General features: G+C 43.6%; 1 protein-coding gene across 1 annotated transcript in view; it reads left to right on the forward strand.

Annotated features, from left to right (window-relative positions):
- Nucleotides 1-2,882: 2,882 nt before the first annotated feature.
- Nucleotides 2,883-20,478, forward strand: part of emid1 (EMI domain containing 1) — a 90,095-nt gene continuing 72,499 nt past the window's right edge. The window contains exon 1 of the mRNA XM_063017717.1: nucleotides 2,883-3,138. Coding sequence (XP_062873787.1) covers nucleotides 2,975-3,138 — 164 coding nt within the window. The 5' untranslated portion in view covers nucleotides 2,883-2,974. The remainder of the gene's footprint in view (nucleotides 3,139-20,478) is intronic.

The raw sequence follows: 20,478 nt of genomic DNA on the forward strand, positions 1-20,478 counted from the left end.
CCGACTAGGTAAGAGTGTCTAATAGAGTGGACAGTGAGTGGACACGGTATCCAGCAGCGCTGCTGTGTCTGATCCACTTAACACACACTAACACCACCACCATGTCAGTGTCACTTCAGTGCTGAGAATGATCCACCACCTAAATAATACCTGCTAAAAAAAACAGGCTCATCATCCGACTCCACCTTCGCTTTAGCACGTTCTCTGCCTGATATCAGCTGCTCTACTTTCCAGACGAGCACTAAATATCTTCTCCACTCGCAGAGAGAGCGGACATGCGAGCGACAGCAGAGCTAGCCGGGCTAGACCGCCCGCTGGGGCAGATGTTTAGCTTGGACGCCGACCACAGCTCTGTGTTTTTCAGACTGTTTGCTCAGAAACTCTTCAGGACACTTTATTCACCGGGCACAGGAGAGAAAGCTCTCGTCTGTCTTTCCTCTCACTCATCCGCCTCTCTTCTGATCTGTACACAGCCAGGACTGTGTCTTTTAAAGGGGTTCTGCACCCTCCACATTATACGGCCAAAAGTATTTGGACTCCTGACCACAAGCTTGTCGGACATCCCATTTCAAAAACAATTGTATTGTTTTAAAACAGAGTGACCTCTATGTGATCTTTTTAGCCACTCTTCTGAGAAGGCTTCTCACAAGTCTTTGAAGTATGTCTGTGGGAATCTGTGCCCCATTCAGTTAAAAGAGCATTTTACATGACTGGTTGATGTTCCAGTTCATTCCAAAGCTGTTCAGTGGAGCTACTCAGGGCTCTGTGCAGGACTCTGGAGTTTCTTTAGAAAGCTTGCTTGGTCATGCTGGAACAGGAAAGGGCCTTCCCTAAACTGTTTTTAGTTGGAAGCATATGAGTTCCTTTATATAATCGATTTATTACACCTGTCAGCAATTGTTGTTTCTGAAACACTACAATTGGCGCAGTTGTAGCCTAGTGGTTAAGGTACTGGACTACATTTACATTTTCAGCTTTTAGCAGACGCCTTTATCCAAAGCGACTTACATCACTGTGACAGTATACAGTCTGAGCTATTGAGGGTTAAGGGGCCTTGCTCAAGGGCCCAACAGTGGCAACCTGGCAGTGGTGGGGTTTGAACCAGCAACCTTCTGCTTTCTAGTCCAGTACCTTAACCGCTAGGCTACACATGCCCTAAAAATAAAACAGAAGACAAAAGGTTGCTGGTTCAATCCCAACCACGGCCAGGTTGCCACTGTTGGGCCCTTGAGCAAGGTCCTTAACCTTCAATTGCTTAGACAATACGGATATTGTCTATTCTGTTACTGTACTATATTGTATATAATGGGGTGTCCCAATACTTTTGTCCATATAGTGTTGGGGGGTTGTGAATATTTTTCTGAAGCATTTTAGCAACTGGAACAAGTAATTACACCCTGATAAGGTACTCAGGTAAACAAATGAGCTGTTTTCTCACAAGTCAACCTGGTCAGCTAGTTCAATTTACATTTTTATGACCCGTTTCAACACCTAATCTTCCACCCGGATTGACTCAGGTGTGTTTTATTGCAGCTCTTCACAGACTGCTGTTTATAAGCAGGTCAACGAACGGTGGAGATTCTATTCACTCTGAAACGCTTCACATGTTGCCATGAACTGATGGGATTTGAGAACAGGGGTCTCAGACATAGTACCGAAATTGCTGTAAATGAACCAGAACTCAAACGTTTCCAATTCCGATTAGGTCGGAAGCTCGAGGGAAATGTGATACAGCCTAAACAAGCAGAGCTGCGCAGCCAAAACTTCACTACCGTAATAAATATTATGAAGTGATTCAATGCAAATGTCGAGCGTTCTGTAGGTCCATAAATGTTATAAATTGCACTCAGGTTTATATTTAAGATCTGGTTAGAAATTCAGTGTTTTTTTATATACACTGATCAGCCATAACATTAAAACCACCTCCTTGTTTCTACACTCACTGTCCATTTTATCAGCTCCACTTACCATATAGAAGCACTTTGTAGTTCTACAATTACTGACTGTAGTCCATCTGTTTCTCTGCATGCTTTGTTAGCCCCCTTTCATGCTGTTCTTCAATGGTCAGGACCCCCACAGGACCACCACAGAGCAGGTATTATTTGGGTGGTGGATCATTCTCAGCACTGCAGCGACACTGACATGGTGGTGGTGTGTTAGTGTGTGTTGTGCTGGTTTGAGTGGATCAGACACAGCAGCGCTGCTGGAGTTTTTAAACACCTCACTGTCACTGCTGGACTGAGAATCATCCACCAACCAAAAACATCCAGCCAACAGCGCCCCGTGGGCAGCGTCCTGTGACCACTGATGAAGGTCTAGAAGATGACCGACTCAAACAGCAGCAATAGATGAGCGATCGTCTCTGACTTTACATCTACAAGGTGGACCGACTAGGTAGGAGTGTCTAATAGAGTGGACAGTGACTGGACACAGTATTTAAAAACTCCAGCAGCATTGCTGTTTCTGCAACCAGGCGAATGTGTTTCGGGAGGGGGTTTTCGGGTGACGCCGGGTCCACTGCGACCCTGAATATATTAAACGAACTTGGCAATGGTGACACGTTTACTCTGCATTGTGGGGACGTGTGTGTGTGTGTGTGTGTGTGTGTGAGAGAGAGATCAGAGGAACGGGGTTGGTTTAAGTGGCACACACACACACACACACACAGAGCTGTGTATAGTTTGCAGGAGGATATAAAGCTGCTCACTTGTGCGCCGCGTTCCTGTGAAAGAAGATGCGAGTGAGGACCTGAGGAGTGAAGATCTCACTTGTTCTGGTCAGGGTCGCGTCTGCTCTTTCCCCTCAACAAACTCGCACTTCAATTCAGAAACTGCTGCATTTCTTTATCCCCACGTTGTGTTTTCAGTTCGGTTCCAGACGGATGCGTTGCTGTGAGAACTCCACAGTCGGTGTGTAGAGAGTTTTCGGGAGTACCGTGCTGGTGCACCGGGCGGTGTGAGAGAGAGTAGCCGGTATGGGCGCGTGTACCGCGGGCTCGGTGTGCGCACTTTACCGCCACACACTTCTGCTTCTGGTTCTGCTGCTGCTGTGTTTGGTGTGCGGTGTGTTTGGGACTTGGGGACCCGGACGCTACACCTACCAGACTGGAACCTCACTCAACAAAGACCCGACTAAAAGGTACCAGTTATCACAGACAGGAGACGCTCGATTCTCTGTTGGCATTTTATTCTTTATTAAAGGCTGGGCGATACGGAAAGCATAAATCGCGATACTTTGGTATTATCACGATGCAAATCTTATGACTTCAGAAATGTTCCAGTAGTGTTTCGGGTTTAAATCTGCTTCAGGTGTACAGTGAATCCTAGAAGTAATCCAACATTCTAAAATTCTAGATAAAATACTTCTAGATATAAATTCTAGATAAACTTTATGCAATGCATTTTATAAAACAGTGCAAAATTGTTCATTCTTTTGTATTTTTTGTAATTTTGCTATCTTTTTAAACATCTTTTTATATATCATATATAGCGGTACCTTGAATCTCAACATCAGTTGGTTTTGGGAATGGCGTTGAGTTTAAAAGGCGTTGAGTTTAAAGGTATTTTTTCCCATAAGGATGTATAAGAAACCTATGAATGCGTCCATGGTCCTATTGGACTGCAAATATTTTAGTCTAATGTAAAATAATGAGGTTGTTTTTGGTACTTATACACTGAAAATAACACAAATATAAACAAACACTGAAATACAATTAAAAAACAATAAAAACTACATTAAAAGCTTCACTTTAGCTTTACTTCTTTATTGTTTCCTTGTGCTTCTTAATTAGTGGAGAGAACTTATGAGCAGTAATAATTAAGCTTATTATAAGTATCTTCTTTTTTTTTTACGATACGTGTTTTAGACTCTGGGAGAAGCTGATTCTGATTCTCACAATTTCTCAGAAGCTCGAGCTGTAACACAAGTTTAAAAGTGAAACAGGGAGGAAAATCCAGATAAACACAGATACATGTGGAGCTGTAACACTGGATCTGACGCTTATTCCACACTAATGTAGATTCGTCTCATATTTGCACCTTGATGACATTTTACCACACCGCTTTAATATCTTTTTATATATAATATTTAGTGGTACCTTGAAAATTAACGTAAATTCTGGGAGTGGCGTTGAGTTTAAAAGGCGTTGAGTTTAAAGGTATTTTGTCCCATAAGGATGTTTGAAAAACCTGTTAATTCGTTCCATGGTCCCGTGGAACTGCTTATATTTTAGTCTAATGTAAAATAATGAGGTTGTTTTAAAAATCAATAAACAAATATAATAAAAGCTGCACTTTAGCTTTACTTCTTTATTGTTTCCTTACGCTTCTTAATTAGTGGAGGAACTTATGAGCAGTAATAATGAAGAGAAGTTTAGTGCTCCTGTCTCCTTCTTTTACTACATTAAACCACGTTAAGCTTTATTTTGAACCAGAAGCGTTTTAGACTCCAGGAGAAGCTGATTCTGATTCTCACCATTTCTCAGAAGCTGGAGCTGTAACACAAGTTTAAAAGTGAAACAGGGAGGAAAATCCAGATAAACACAGATACATGTGGAGCTGTAACACTGGATCTGACGCTTATTCCACACTAATGCAGATTCGACTCATATTCGCACTTTGATGACGTTTTACCGCACCGCTCTTTTACCGCACCATTTCTTGACGATGGGTGTTGAGTTTAGGGGATGCTGAGTTACAAGGTACCACTGTATGACACTTTTATATCTTTATATTCTTGAAAGCTGCTGTAACATTACACATTTCCCCCTGTAGGATAATAAAAAGCTCTTATCTTATCTAATCTAATCTTATAAATGTTTAGGGTTTTCCGATGTAGTCTGCAGTAGTAACTCAGCAGCACCGTTAACGTTATTAATAAATAAAATAAAACTAAATATACTTAGAAAGACTGTCAATATAGTATATTTAAGGGGATGCTGCTAAGTAAGACCTGTGTGGGGAGGAAGGAGGACCTCTGGGTTTTGTGAATGTGAATACAGTGCCAACAAAAAAAGTGAATTAAAAATAAACTTTACATGATTGCAAATGGATTTAAAAGGAAGTTTAACAAGTTCATGGTTTGTTTTGGCCACACAGTGCATAACAGGAGACCTTTGGACCCTTTTGTGGTCGACACTGCTGGTATAGTTATCCTATAACAGACCTTAACATCTAGAAGGCCTACATTCAAAGTTCACGTCCACCTTAAAATCTAAGTGTCATATAGAGTTAAAATTCAACCCGTTTTCCCAGAGCTGATACGCGTTCACTTTGTAACAAATCAAAACTTTCTGGAAGGGGATTGAGCTCGGGTCGCGGTTAATCCACCTTAAAGATACTGAACAGTCGGTCGGAGGCTTTTGTTAGTGCCGGTAGCCTGCGGGGCAGAGAGAGATGAAAGATCTCAGCGTGTTTCTCGTTTAAATTAGTTCCACTGTTGTAATTCATGATTAACTATTTAGCAGAACTTTGCGAGTGCAGCGTCCTGCTGTCCTTCCTACCCAACATCCACCCTACATGGGTAAAGTGATCATGCTTTCTTCCACGTACCGACTCTGTCTCCACATTTAATTCTGAACTTAAAACCTAGAGCTGGGTGGTATGACGGTACATTCGGTACACCGTCTTTGATTCCTCATACCATATGTACATTTTTTATATACTGCCATACCATAACATAGTTAATACAACAGCTGTAGCTTCAGTAGGCAGCAAATCATATCATGTTCCTCTATAGAGAGTCGAGAAAGAAGCTTTCAGAGCAACAATTAAAACTCTGGATTCCAGATTTGTCTTACTGTGTGAAAATACTTCAGGTCAGTCGTTAAACCAACATTAAAACCACCTCCTTGTTTCAACACTCACTGTCCATTTTATCAGCTCCACTTACCATATAGAAGCACTTTGTAGTTCTACAATTACTGACTGTAGTCCATCTGTTTCTCTACATGCTTTCTTAACCTGCTTTCACCCTGTTCTTCGATGGTCAGGACCACCACAGGACCACCACAGAGCAGGTATTATTTAGGTGGTGGATCATTCTCAGCACTGCAGCGACACTGACATGGTGGTGGTGTGTTAGTGTGTGTTGTGCTGGTATGAGTGGATCGGACACAGCAGCGCTGATGGAGTTTTTAAACACCTCACTGTCACTGCTGGACTGAGAATAGTCCACCAACCAAAAACATCCAGCCAACAGGGCCCCGTGGGCAGCGTCCTGTGACCCCTGATGAAGGTCTAGAAGATGACCGACTCAAACAGCAGCAATAGATGAGCGATCGTCTCTGACTTTACATCTACAAGGTGGACCAAATAGGTAGGAGTGTCTAATAGAGTGGACAATGAGTGGACACGGTATTTAAAAACTCCAGGAGCGCTGCTGTGTCTGATCCACTCATACCAGCACAACACACACTAACACACCACCACCATGTCAGTGTCGCTGCAGTGCTGAGAATCATCCACCACCTAAATAATACCTGCTCTGTGGTGGTCCTGTGGGGGTCCTGACCATTAAAGAACAGGGTGAAAGCAGGTTAAAGTATGTAGAGAAACAGATGGACTGCAGTCAGTAATTGTAGAACTACAAAGTGCTTCTATATGGTAAGTGGAGCTGATAAAATGGACAGTGAGTGTAGAAACAAGGAGTGATCGGTGTATATAGTGTCATTTTGTGGGGCCAAGCAAAGCTTATAGTACTCAAAACCTTCATCATATACATGGTGAAATTAAAACTTTTTACATTCTATATACCGTAAAACTGTCAGAATCCAAAAAAATACCGCGATACAAATTTCTGGTCATACCATCCAGCCCTATTAAACTCTTCTCTCTTCTCTCTCTTTGGTTTCTAACTGTCCTCAATCGTAAATCAGCCCTCGACCAAGTCCTGCCTGTGATGCTGTGATGTTTTAGTGTTTCCTCTCTGTATGTTTGTCAAGTCAAGTCAAGTTTATTTGTATAGCACTTTTTTACAATGGTCATTGTCTCAGAGCAACTTTCCAGAACCAAGAATCGAAAACCCATTGTTGAGAAAGCCGAGGACAACAGAGGCAGGAAAAACTCCATTAAAATGACACGGAAGAAACCTTGAGAGTAACCAGATTCAGCAGGGACCCCTTATGCTGGAATTATTGAATTAATGAATTGTTCTGTGTTTTAATTATAAGCGTCTTGTTTATTATTTAAGAGCCACATTTTATGACAGTCATTAAATTACACTTATAAACTGAATGATAGAATAAATAGAAGCTACAGTACACAGCACAGCTACCTTAATAGCGGAATGTAAACCTAGAACATCCAGCGACGGTCTCAAATATGAAAATTCTCGTCAGTCTACAGAACTGGTTGAGAGTTTTCCAAACTCATTTACCCGAGTTGTGTTTTAGCTAGGGATGTAACGATACACTCTACCCACGATGCGATGCGATTCACGATACTGGGTTCACAATACGATTTTTTAAACAAAATTAAATTGAAGACAAATTATGACAAAGTTTCTTTTTATTATTTCTCTTCAAAAATTTAAATACTGTATTTGTGCTTATCTTTTATTTATCTAAATAATAAATGCCCTTTTATTTCTGAGGTAGGTACAAACTATGCAAAACAATGCTGCACATTTCATAAAAAAACATGTAAACCGATTGGAATCATTACACATGTGAATCGATTTTTAACTGTCTTGTGGTGCATCGTTACATCTTGGACATTCTGACTAACCGAATGCTAACTGAATTGCCATAGGATTGATAATGTAAGAGACTTTTCTGTGCTGTAGTGTGCTGTGCTGACAGTGTTTGATGTGTGTGTTTACGTATTAAGTGCATTTTGTCCCTTTAGGGATTCCATAATGAATGGAAATGTGTGCTTCTCTACACATGTGATCGTCTTTGTGTAGTCTGTGCTGCGCCTCAAAAGAACAAGCCAGTAAAGCATTAAGCTCCCAATAGTTTGCCTATGTAGAGTTTATTTCTTACTTTATAAACTCAGCAAACTCTAAAGATGCTCTGTGACACTAGGACACTAGGAATGGCTCATTTCACGCTCTGTGACGCAATTTTAACAGCCGTGAATTAGGTAGAGCCTTATAAATAATGTATGATTATTATTAGTAGTATTAGACGTGTTCTCGCTCACTTTGGACTGCCTCCTATGTGGGCTGCTAAGGAATTCGGATGAATCCACCCTCTTGTCCTTTTGCTCATCTTATCGCACAGCAGGTAGTCAGGCGTATACAGTATTTCAGCAGTAGCCAAGCCAATATACAGGCGTGTGGGTTGGAATCCTGCTCACCATTCACCGTCTCGGCATACAAAACAATTCTCACATCCATCTTCCAGTCTGGTATTGTGTCCCTGACGCTCGGTTTCCCTTTTCCTGTGGAACTGCACAGCTTTTACTCATCCTCACTGCTGCTCATTGTCTTTATGAAGTTCCCTCTGAATCAGAGTGCTGATTTACCAGCTTTCGCTCAGACGTACTCATTAGCATGAAGACAATCGGTGATCCTACATCAGCACATATTTGGGCTTCTGGTTTTTCTTAATGAGCATGCAAAGTGCTGATCTCCATCCAGCTGATTCTTTTATTCTTGGTTTGATCTGATGTTCCATGATGATTGCCGATGCTGATGCTCAGCTGATGGAGACAGTGCTGTCAGGTTTTCTCATTCTGACTGAAGCCTGGAAGCTTTCGGAAATGTTTTTGACCTTGATAAATAAGTACAAGCCCTAGACATGGAGCTTATGACGTTTACATTTTTAGCTTTTTGCAGATGCTTTTATCCAAAGCAACCTACAGTACTGTGACAATATACTGTCTAAGCAATTAAGGGTTAAGGGCCTTGCTTAAGGGCCCAACAGTGACAACCAGGCAAGGGTGAAGCTTAACCCTATGACTTTTTGATTACTAGTCAAGTACCTTAACCGCTAGGCTACAATTGCATTATGAATGGATGAACAGTAGCTTAAAGATCTGAGTCTGAACTACTTCTGGATAAGTGATTTATAGACTTACATACCGGCGTCAATTGAGACCTTTATCCAGAAAATAATTTAATGTAAACTTCTTTGATCTTGGTCTTTATTCCTTTTTTTTTGTCTTCTTCTTCTTCTAGCTGCTCTCTCTCCATGTTGTTCTGAACATCCTCCTCTCGGGCACAGCAGTGAATTGTGCTCACCCACTAACACTGGGTTCCAAGGTTCAAAACCCTAGTGGTGCTATCGGCCTGTAGGATGTCTGCATACAGATAATACTGGTTATGTCTGAGATGGGTTGGGTGAGGGAATGGATGAGGCCCCGGAATGGATTGGTGTCTTGGCTGGGGTGTGTTACTGCATTGTGCCTTGTGATTCCCGGGGAGCAGGACCTGCTGCGACCTTGACCAGAATAAAGGGCTGAAAAAACCATGACAATGAAATCTGACAGACAGCTTTGTGGCATGGTTTCCTAGGCTTCATAGTTTTGTTAGTGGTTTATGACTACAACAGTTTTCTGCACTTTTTTACGCTATCACATCACTTTTCTACATCGTCGCTTTCCAGCGTGGGACCAACTTTTTAATGCTGCTGATGCGCCGCTGCTTTCACATCATCATCACATGAAAATCTTTTTTAAACGTCCAAAAAGGTGGAAATCAGATGGAGCTTAATCCAGACCATAAGGGTCTCTCAGTCTCTCAGACACGACCGATTCCTCCTCCTCCCAGCCTCACCATTTATAACCAAAATTTAACAGTGCGGAAACTTTTTGAAGATCTCTCGTAAATAGGGCGAGTTTAGCTTGACTGTAGCTTGCCAAGGTATGGAATAAACTCCAACCTGTCAGGTTATACTTAGAGGAATTTGTTAGATGGGTTAAATGTAGTCCAAGAACAGGACTGTCATGACACTGTCCACAGTCAAGCAAGCTTTACATTATGTGTTTAGCTTTCAAACTGGCGCTTTAAATCTAAACTAGACATTTACACTAACCACAAAATGTGACAGTTTGGCTTTTCTTTCCAACCTTGGTGAAGAGACCACTGCCTTATCTACTTTATTTACTGGTGGGTCCAGGCAAACCAGCTCTTCTAAAAGAGCTCTTATTTATGACAAACAGATGTTTAGTCTCATAAAAACAGTAATGAGCAGGTTGACTCATGTGTGAACAATAATTTATTATGATTTTAATTATTAGTGTTGTGTAATTGTAGTGATTCAGAAATCTGTTAATAATCTTCATTAGTCCCTCAGTGACGGTCTGCATTGTTAAAGCTGTTTATGTGGGTGCACTGGAGTGGCACAGCTGTATAATATGCTAACCCACCAGCATGGAGAGCTCAAGCTTTCAGGTTTGAATCTCATCGTCTTCCAGGAACAGTTGGCGGTCCTTGTGTGGGTTATTTGAGGCGATGTTGGCAGAGCGAATCTTAAACGCTCCGTTTCATCCTTCACACGGACTCTGATCCGGGTGAAGAGGAGAACAGAGCCGGAGCGTGTGGCCGAGATCCGACCCCCATTCCAGAACACAAATATTTACACAGTTCATGTCGTGGATTTGGTGAGAGCGCGGGTGCGAGTGTCTCTGAAGTCCGCAGGTGTGGACGAGAGCCGACGGCCTCTTCGCTGAGAGTTTATCTCTACAGCTCCTCTACGGTCGTCAGTCAGAGCCGGGGGATGATGGTGTTTACCAAACACGGCCGGCTTGCTGGGAACTTAGTGGTGGGAGGGTACTTCAGTGGTCATTAGTAGTGATGCATTGTGGGGGCATTTCCTCCACTGAGTACAGTTTGGGTTGTATTAACAGCTGGTTCTTGTTCAGCCGGGCTTCGCTATCTCGGGGTCAAAAGAATCAAAATTCTTTGCGTGGACCATTTGTCTCTCTTTCGCTCTTGCCTGGCTTGGCGTTCTGTCCGTGGTGTGGTCTAACGTTGTGCTCAGTGTTTGACGGCTAGGCTTTGGATCCACTGGGACCCTGAACCCTGAAGCAGTTTTGGAAAATGAATGAGGGAGTGTTGAGAAGTTAGGAACCATCACAGGGGCAGTTGTAGCCTAACAGCTAAGATGCTGGAATAGTAATCAGAAGGTTGCTGGTTTAAGCCCCACCACTGCCAGGTTGTCATTGTTGGGCTCTTGAGCAAGGCCCTTAACCCTCAATTGCTTGGATTGTCTTCTTTCACAGCTGTAAGTTGCTTTGGATAAAAGCATCTGCTAAATGCTGAAAATGCGACAGTGCTACCCACTGAGCCACCGTGCCACCCAGTACCATTGTGAACAGATGCCAGTTTTAAGCTGAGTGCACATCCTTGCTGATTGTGCTCTTCTTCTGACTCCACAAAGCTTCGGAGCTGCTGGTCTTCTTCAGTAAACCTACGAACACAGAGAAGTGAAACATAAATCAGGACCAGAACACGCTGGCACCAGCAACGGCGATCAGACGGCCTCATGCCGCCCACCATGCCGAGGTGTTGGATTTCACACATCTGCGTGGTGGGAAGTGCCGCACTTGCACAAGGCTTCAGCTCCGACACAGAAGATTTATAGCACCGTGATGATCTATAGCACTGTGTGTGTGTGTGTGGTTGATGATCCATAGTAAGTGTGTTTATCCTGTGAAGGAACTTCTCCAGCGTGACCTTGAAAACGATTCTTCCTCTCTGGTTTGTTTTGCGACCTCCCCCTCGACCCAGGCGACACCTTAAGACGTCTCGGGACGTCCCTAAAGCCGCCCGTCAGCCCCTCCTAGGGCATGTGCACCCCATTAGCGTGGTGACCCGGGGACACGGACAGGATCCTCCTCTGGCTCATAACTCTAACCTTCTTTTGTTTTTCGACACTTTCCTTCATCAAGTCATTAATCTTTATTGATCGGCGGTGTTGCTGTCAGCATCGGGGCCCCAAACTCTGAGCTAATTGGGTTGTATTCCTAACTTAGCAGGCCCTCGGGACAGCCACTTATTTAGCCTGGTAATACAATGACTTCCTGCTTATTCTTCCCATCGCTGTTCCTCGGTTATTGACCACAACTGTCCACCACCTTAACCGCTGACCTACCACTGCCCTAATAAAAATCTCAGCTCACTATAATAGGTGCTATCAGTTTGGTTGAAATGAAATTAGAAATGAAATTTCTAGGAATGTAACGATACACTCTACCCACGATGCGATGCGATACGATTTACTATACTGGGTTCACGATACAATTTTTTCCTGATTTTTTAAACTGAAATTGAAGACAAATTATGACATAGTTTCCTTTTATTATTTCTCTTAAACAAAATAAAATAAAATGCTGTTTTTGTGCTTATCTTTTACTTATCTACATAATGAATGTCCTTTTATTTCTGAGGTAGGTACAAACTATGCAAAACAATTTTGAATTAAGCCCAATTTGGCTGAAAAACCCCGAATCTGGCAACCAGGCATATAGCGCCAGTGACGTCAACCAGACGAGGTGTATAGCGCCAGCGCCCTCTGCTGTTTAAAGTGAATATCGATTCATTATACATGCCAGATCGATTTGAATCGTGGAATTTTTGAATCGGTTATTAACTGTCTTGTGGTGCATCGTTACATCCCTAGAAATGTCCTAATTAAAATGACCCCCCAAGAATGGATTGACGTTCTGTGTGGGTCTGGACTGTGTAACTGCATTGCACCCAGAGATTCCGAAGTAGTCGGCCCCACTGCAACCCTGACCAGGATAAAGCAGTAAAAAACATCGTCTCCTTTGCTTAAAACGGCTGAAGGTTTTGGATTGTGTTTAGATTTTTATCTCGCAGTTTAATTTGATGTATTTATCGCTCGGCTGAGCGTAGCGAGAGTTACGTTACTGTGCACAGCAGGAGCAGCGAAGGTTTATTAACAGAGGAAATCATTTTAAACAGGAAGCACAGCAGGGACACACCTGAGTGTTACGGCTGCACTATGTGTCCTCATACATTTCGGAAAGTCTGACGCTTCCAGTGTTTACGAGACAATTACAGGATTCACAGAAGCGGTCGCTCGGTGGTCAGATGGTTGAGAGCGGTGACCGGTCGAGAAATGACTCTTCTAATGTCTGTCTGACCAGAGCACAAGCTGCAAATCAAGTGATGCTCTCAGATCTTCATTACTCACCTCTTGTGGTGGACCTACATTCACAGAGTGAATTGTTTATATTTTCATACTTAATGCACATATTTTAAACACTGTTTGTACCTTTTATTTAGTTTTCGTTTCTGTGACGAGCGCTTGTACAGCCTGCACTGCTCAATGAGCCATGACTCTATGTTTACCACTGTTCCTTGCTTGGACCACTTTTTATATTTTCTTTATGCATTTTCTCCCCTTTTTTCTCCCTTTTTTTTAGAGCGTCCAATTCCCCGATTGCGTCATGCTTCCTCTCCACCAATGCCGATCCCCGCTCTGATTGAGGAGAACGAAGCTAACCCACGCCCCCTCCGACACGTGGGCAGCAGCCGTATGCATCTTATCACCTACACTTTGACGAGTGCAGTGCAGCTCAGCGTTGTGTACGGAGAGACACACCCTGACAGCACTCTTTTCTCATCTCTGTGCAGGCGCCATCAATCAGCCAGCAGAGGTTGTACTTGCACCAGTCATGAGAGAGAGACCCCATCCGGCTTAGTCCCGCCCATATCTGAACAACAGGCCGACCGTTGTTCATGTGGCCGCTCAGCCTCAGCCGGCAGGCAGAGCTGAGATTTGATACGATGTATTCGAGATCCCAGCTCTGGTTCCAGCGGGTGTTTTTACCGCTGCGCCACCTGAGCGGCCCCTTGGACCACTTTTGATAGATACTGACCACTGCAGACCGGGAACACCCCACAAGAGCTGCAGTTTTGGAGATGCTCTGACCCAGTCGTCTAGCCGTCACAATCTGGCCCTCGTCAAACTCGCTCAGATCCTCACGCTCGGCCATTTTTCCTGCTTCTAACATCAACTTTGAGGATAAAATGTTCACTTGTCAGTGTCAGTGTTTTTCACTTCACCTGTCAGTGCTCATAATGTTATGCCTGGTCGGTGTAAATGATATATACTATATTTTATTTATACTTAGTCATTACCACAACATTTATGTGTATTTTAGTCACTTTAACTGGTCACTTGTTCACTTTAATTGTAATATATGTAAATAATCTCTATCTGGGAACTCCGGTTAGATTCTACTGCATTTCTTTGGCTCTGTACTTGTACTCTGCACAGTGACAAAGTTAAATCTAATCTAATCTAGAAATAGGTGTGAGTGAAAAACATTAAATAATTAAGAGTGGCGTCTACATATTTTTGACCGTATCGTAAATACATGAATAGTGCATCAGGGATCAAGATTACAGCTGTGTAAAAGCAACGAGCTTCATTGTTGCTGAATAATCTGAAAACCAAAGCGGTGCTTGAGGGTTGAGTGATTAGGAGTTAACACAGAAAGTGTTTCCGCTCCTGAACTATTGTTATCTCTCGCTCTCCCCGGGGGGTCAGACGGGATCAAAGACGACCACAAATATCTGACTCACCCTGTCTTTAGTCTCTAAACGTAGCCCAGGGGTCCCGTATGTGCACCAGTGTGTTATCTGTCTCATCCAGATCCAGCTGGGAGACTAAATGGGGTCTGCTGTCTGCAGAACGTCATCGGATCATCGATGAACACTGAGGAAAAATTCCAGTTAAACAGTGGTTTAGTCATTTTGGGTTTAGTGGTGCCTCCTGTCCCCTCACACTCACATTTTTTCCAGTCTTTCACACCTGCACAGATGTTGTAAACAGGTACGGTTACTTGTTTCCAGCTGTTGTGTGGAAAATCATGAATTAGAAGCATATTTGTGTGTAGAGGACGTGCACGTTACACATTCATTTATTATTTACTGTCCTGGTCAGTGTTGCAGTGGGTCTGATTCATTGGGCAAAAGGCAGGACAGGTCACACACCAACACACACACACTCACACTTAGGGTAATTTTTAGTAGCTCCGGTCGTCCTGACTGCATGTTTTTGGACTTGTGGAAGGAAACCGGAGCGCCCGAAGGAAACCCACACGGACACAGGGAAAACATGCAAACTCCGCACAGAAAGGACATGGACTGCTCAAACCTGGGAATCGAACCGAGGACCTTCTTGCTGTGAGGTGACAGCGCTAAACCTCCTGACTCCAGTGGCCTCAACCCAACCCTACCCAACCCAACACCTCTGGAATGAAGTGGAATGTTGATTTCAGTGCCTGATCTCACGAATTCACTTTCGACTGTGTTTGCATTTGGGCAAAACTCCAAAATCTTACTGAAAAGCCTTTCTGGAAGATTAGAGGCTGTTATAGCTGCAAAGAGAGACCAACTTCACATAAATGCTCTCATATGTTTGGCTGTATGGTGTAGTTTATCTGTAAATCTGTAAATCTGCGTCACTTCTCATTCTGTTACCTGCCAACATGCAGGATTTCACTCGTTTGAGGTTTTTGGATTGTCGTACATCGTTAGACCAGGTGTTGCGTCCTCGACTCAACGTGACGCTTCCACTGATCTGATCTGACAAATTGCACCGAACGAGAAACCCGCGCCCCGTCCAAAGATTTCCACCGTACTGATTTTGTGACAGACTGTCCAGCCTGACGTTTCACTTCAATCCAAATCCTGACCTGTTCAGCCCCGTGGTGGAAGAAACAACACAAGCATCTGTTTTGAATTTTTGCAGCAGCAGCAGATCTTACTGCAGCTTTGTTTCAGTCTTCTGGAGGAACGAACAATGAGAAACCGAAAAAAAGCCGAGGAGCCCCCGATCCCACGCCGGGGTCGAGTTCTGAGCCGGACGGGCTAGTGTGGGAACTCGCGAACTGAATGAAGGTCAGGAGTGTTTCCATTTGCATACGCCCATGACAGAAGAGGGGGGAATCTTAATTAGTGATAGTCCTGATAACCCCCAGATGTCCAGAGCTCTGCAAAACAAAAGGCGTGATGCTGGTGGGCTTTAGGAAATGTCAGAGGTTTATGTCCATGTTCTGTGTAGAATGGAACACACAAAGCAAAAATAAACTTTAAGAAATTTGTCCTGATTATTTCTCCCTTTTGCTGCTTTTATCTGAATGAGTTTTTTTTTCACTGCTTTATTCTGGTCAGGGTTGCAGTGGACCGGCTACCCCGTAATCTCTTGGTGCAATGCAGTAACACAGTCCAGACACACATAGGGTCTGTTCGAAAACCTAGGGAGCTGCCTTGCTATCTTACTGCCTACATAGGCAGCTGCCTCAGTAGAGAGGATTCTAATAAGTCATTGACTAATAAGGCAGCTTATTCGAACGCACTACTTAGACAGCGATTCCATCAGTTTTTGCTAACTAAGCTAACAGAGTTAGCCTCATGCCATTCAAACTAATGGGATGGGGTGGCACAACGAGCTAGCGTGTCAACTAACATCGACCTTTGTGTACCAAAAAACGGTTAAATTTGCTGACAAGCAAGTTTGCAAATAAAAACACTTGTGCAAGTTTATACAAATTAGGAATCAATAATAATTTATTTGTTATAAAATAACTCTCCACACCATCCGCCATATTTTTTAAGTCAAAATACCGTTGAAATTTTAAGATACCTTAGTAATAAGGATTTTAAGGCATCTAGGATTTCGAACAGCCTCCTTCTTGTAGGATGACGTAAAATGTAGAGAGCGCACCAGGTTTCGAACACACCCATAGAATGCCAATCCATCGCAAGGGGGGGTATTTTAATTATGAAATTTAATTGATCTCAGCTCTGCCATCCGGCTGGGCGGCTACATGAACAACGATTGCCTGTTGTTCATACGAGGAAAGAAGCCGGATAGGGAGCTCATAACTGAGGGAATTATAATAATGTGTTGATCAGGGTGTGGCTCTCCGTGCACAAGGCTGATCTGCATATGAACTAAATGTGACAGTTCACTCTCCTCAGTCGGGGCAGGGGTCGGCACCAGTGAAGAGGAAGCATAAAGCAATTGGGTAAAAATTGGACGCGCTAAAAAAATCAGAAGAAAAAGGGAGAAAATGCATTAAAAAAAGTAAAATGAAATTTAATTTCTAATTTTACCCAAAATGCCTGATAGCACCTATTATAGTGAGCTGAGATTTTTTATTAGAACATTGGAAGGTTAGCAGTTAAGGTGCTGGACTATTGATTACATGGTTACTACTGTTGGGTCCCTGATTAAGGCCCTTAACCTTCACTAGCTTGTTATTGATTCACAGTTGTAAGTCTCTTTGGATAGAAGTGTGTTACGTACAGTCTGTTATTAGATATAAATAGAAGTAATAATGTGATGACTTGGACATTTTCTCCAGTTTGCACGTTTACTTAAGGAATTAGCGTTAGCTCAGTGGTTAAGGTACGGGACTAGTAATCAGAAGGTTGCTGGATCAAGCCCCACTGCTGCCAAGTTGCCACTGTTGGGTCCCTGAGCCTCAGTTTCCTTAAATTGTATTTAGTCATAATTGTAAGTGGCTTTGGATAAAAGTGTCTGCTAAATGTCACCAATGGAAATTGCCTTTATGTTTGTCGGGTATTTTTTTCTGATGTATAGCTGTGGTGTCCCTGCTTCTCCTGATTCAGCCCTGCATTAGTCTAAGGCTCATGTTAGCAGTACTGAGCCTTGAATAAGCCAGTAACCCAGAATTTTAAAGAATCTGCTTGTTTTGTCTGATCTCCACCATCAGTTCGAGTTTCCACAACATTCCTCAGCTGGAGGAACTTTTGTTTTTTTAGAGTTAGCGTTTCGTTGCGTATCTACTCCTCTGGACCGAGAGGAGGAACACTTGGAGAGCGTCGTGTTGTGGGAAGCTGTAAAAGAGCGCTGTTGATAGAAACCTCTCAGAGCTGACGGCGTCCCACTGTTTTCGTTCCTCTCTAAATGCTTTAGGGTTGGAATTGGAAAGCAGGAGCTCGTCACAAGCCAGTCTGAACCATTTCAAGAGGATTCGTGAGAAAACCATTACATTTCATTTCACTCACTCGCTTTCTTAACCGCTTATCCAATCAGGGTTGCGGGAAGGGGGGGGGGGTGCTGGAGCCTATCCCAGCTTTTCAATGGGTGCAAGGCACACAGTAACACCCTGGCCGGGGTGCCAGTCCATTGCAGGGCGGACACACACACACACACACACACACACACACACACACACACACCCATTCACCTATAGGGCAATTTAGTGTCAGTTCACCTGACTGCATGTTTTTGGACTTTGAAATTTAATTCAGCTGTTAGTGCTTGAGGCGGCACGGTGGTTTAATGGGCGGCACTGTCGCCTCACAGCAAGAAGGTCCTGGGTTTGACCCCCAGGCGGGTCCTGGGTTCGACCCCCTTTCTGTGCAGAGTTTGCATGTTCTCCCCGTGTCTGCGTGAGTTTTCTCCTACAGTCCAAAAACATGCAGTCAGGTTAATTGGAGACACTGAATTGCCCTATAAGTAAATGGGTGTGTGTATGTTTGTGTCTATTTGAGTCTGCCCTGCGATGGACTGGCGTCCCGTCCAGGGTGTTACTGACCATTGAAAAGCTGGGATAGGCTCCAGCAACCCCCCCCGCAACCCTAATTGGATAAGCGGATAAGAAAATGAATGTATGAATGTTACTGCTTGATTGAGGTCCAGACTGCGGTGTAGTTTAACCCCCGGGGTGACTGACTTGGCTCTGCAGTCCTTCATGCGTCCTGGCTCATCACACAAGGCTGAATACACACAAACGGGTGATTTTGGTTATAATTTATGCCCTTTGAAATGCCAAAAAGCAATAGCCATCAAATCTTGGATTATCAGACACTGAACTAGTAATCAGAATGTCGCTGGTTCAAACCCCACCGCTGCCAGGCCCTTGAGCAAGGCCTCAATTGCTTAGACTGTATACCGTCACAGTCTTGTAAGACGTTTTTGGTAAAAGCTTCAGCTAAATGCCAAAAAAATGCCAGACTTGCAGTGTTTCTGTGCTCTAAATAGATCTGCGTCATAGCGAGCCACCATGCGCTGAGATCAAAAGCGCCGCGTGCAGCTGAATAATCCGATTATATTTAGTCTGTCCTGTGCGGCTCTGACCGAGGGGACGAGCTGCTCCCGCCGCCCCGCGAGCTGGAAACGTGTGTTTTCAGCTGCATGATCTCTACGCAGCTCGAGATGTTGTGTGAATGTCCTGCCGTCTTTATGATGTGTTTGTGAGGGCACACCGGTGGCATCTGGAGCTTGGTTTTATAATTAGCGTGGAACAGGAATAGCCTTCCCGGTCTGAGCGTGGTCCGACTGCCGTGTGTGTTCACCGTCTGTTCCTGAAACCTGCAGTCTCTCCGATCCGTGTGTGCCGTTGCGGTTCTGTTCAAAGCTCTCGGAAATTGCTGGAATGCTGGAGGCCGGTGGAGCAGGATGTACGAATTTGTTCCTGCTCCCTCGGCTCGTACCCGCACATGTGGGATCTGTTAGTCTCCTGGGCAGCCGCTGCCAGGCCTGCTTGCTGTTTTGGAGGGCTGAAACACCAATCTTCCTAAAACGTTCAGTGTTTTGGTGATGATCGAGGTGCTGGTGAACATCTAGCGAAGATGAAGTTTACTTACTTTCGGATTACCTGTGTTTAAATGAAACAGGGCTCATGAAATTGAAGTCTTCTATACATTTCCAAAAAAAAATTTCAACATTACGAAACATGTAATGCAATCGTTACCGTGGACTGAACGTCCCTGCAATCCGCTATAGTAACAATACAGGACGACCTTCAACGTGGAAACTCCTGACCTGAAGGTCGACTTGATAATCTGTGAAACCTGATGTGTCACGTCTCACGCGTTCTTGAATCAGGCTCTGAATATACAGACGTGGTCAGAGAGGGCAATGTGTTACGTGTGTGTATGTGTGTGTATGATAATTATTTTCCGTGTTTTACTCTCGTTAGCTCGGCCGCTCGCTGTCGTGTGTCGAACAGGCGGCGGACACGTTTTTAATATAATCGTGTCCACGTGCTTCTCCTACATCAGAGCTCTGTTACTGAAGCTTCAGGTTTAATCCTGCACGCCGGTGATCGAGTTCGATGCCATATAGACAGCAATTACTTCTTACTTTCATTTATAAATAATTCAATTGGAGCTGAGAGTACACTATATGGTCAAAAGTATTTGGACACCTGAATATGAGCTTGTTGGATGTCCTATTGGACGTTTATTTGACTCTGTCAAAACAGAAGAAGCTTCTCACTTTAAAAATCAACAGCATTCGGCTTTGATCTCGTCCTTGATGCTGTTTTCCTCCTTGCAGATTTCTCAGAATTCCTATAAAAAGCCCAATAAATATGACCTATGTGACCTCTGAACCCAGTTACCCCAGTCGATATGATTTGTGAGGAGTGAAGCTGTATTTGATGGACCCCCTGTCTGCACCACACACAATACACATGTTATTTATCACATCTACAGATGTTTACATCACTTTAAATCTGTGTGCTGTTTATCTCCTATGCTTGAACACAAGGCCACAAGTACAATATATACTGGGGGACACGC

Source organism: Trichomycterus rosablanca, chromosome 21 (genome assembly GCF_030014385.1).
Source record: "Trichomycterus rosablanca isolate fTriRos1 chromosome 21, fTriRos1.hap1, whole genome shotgun sequence".
Lineage (NCBI taxonomy): Eukaryota > Metazoa > Chordata > Actinopteri > Siluriformes > Trichomycteridae > Trichomycterus > Trichomycterus rosablanca.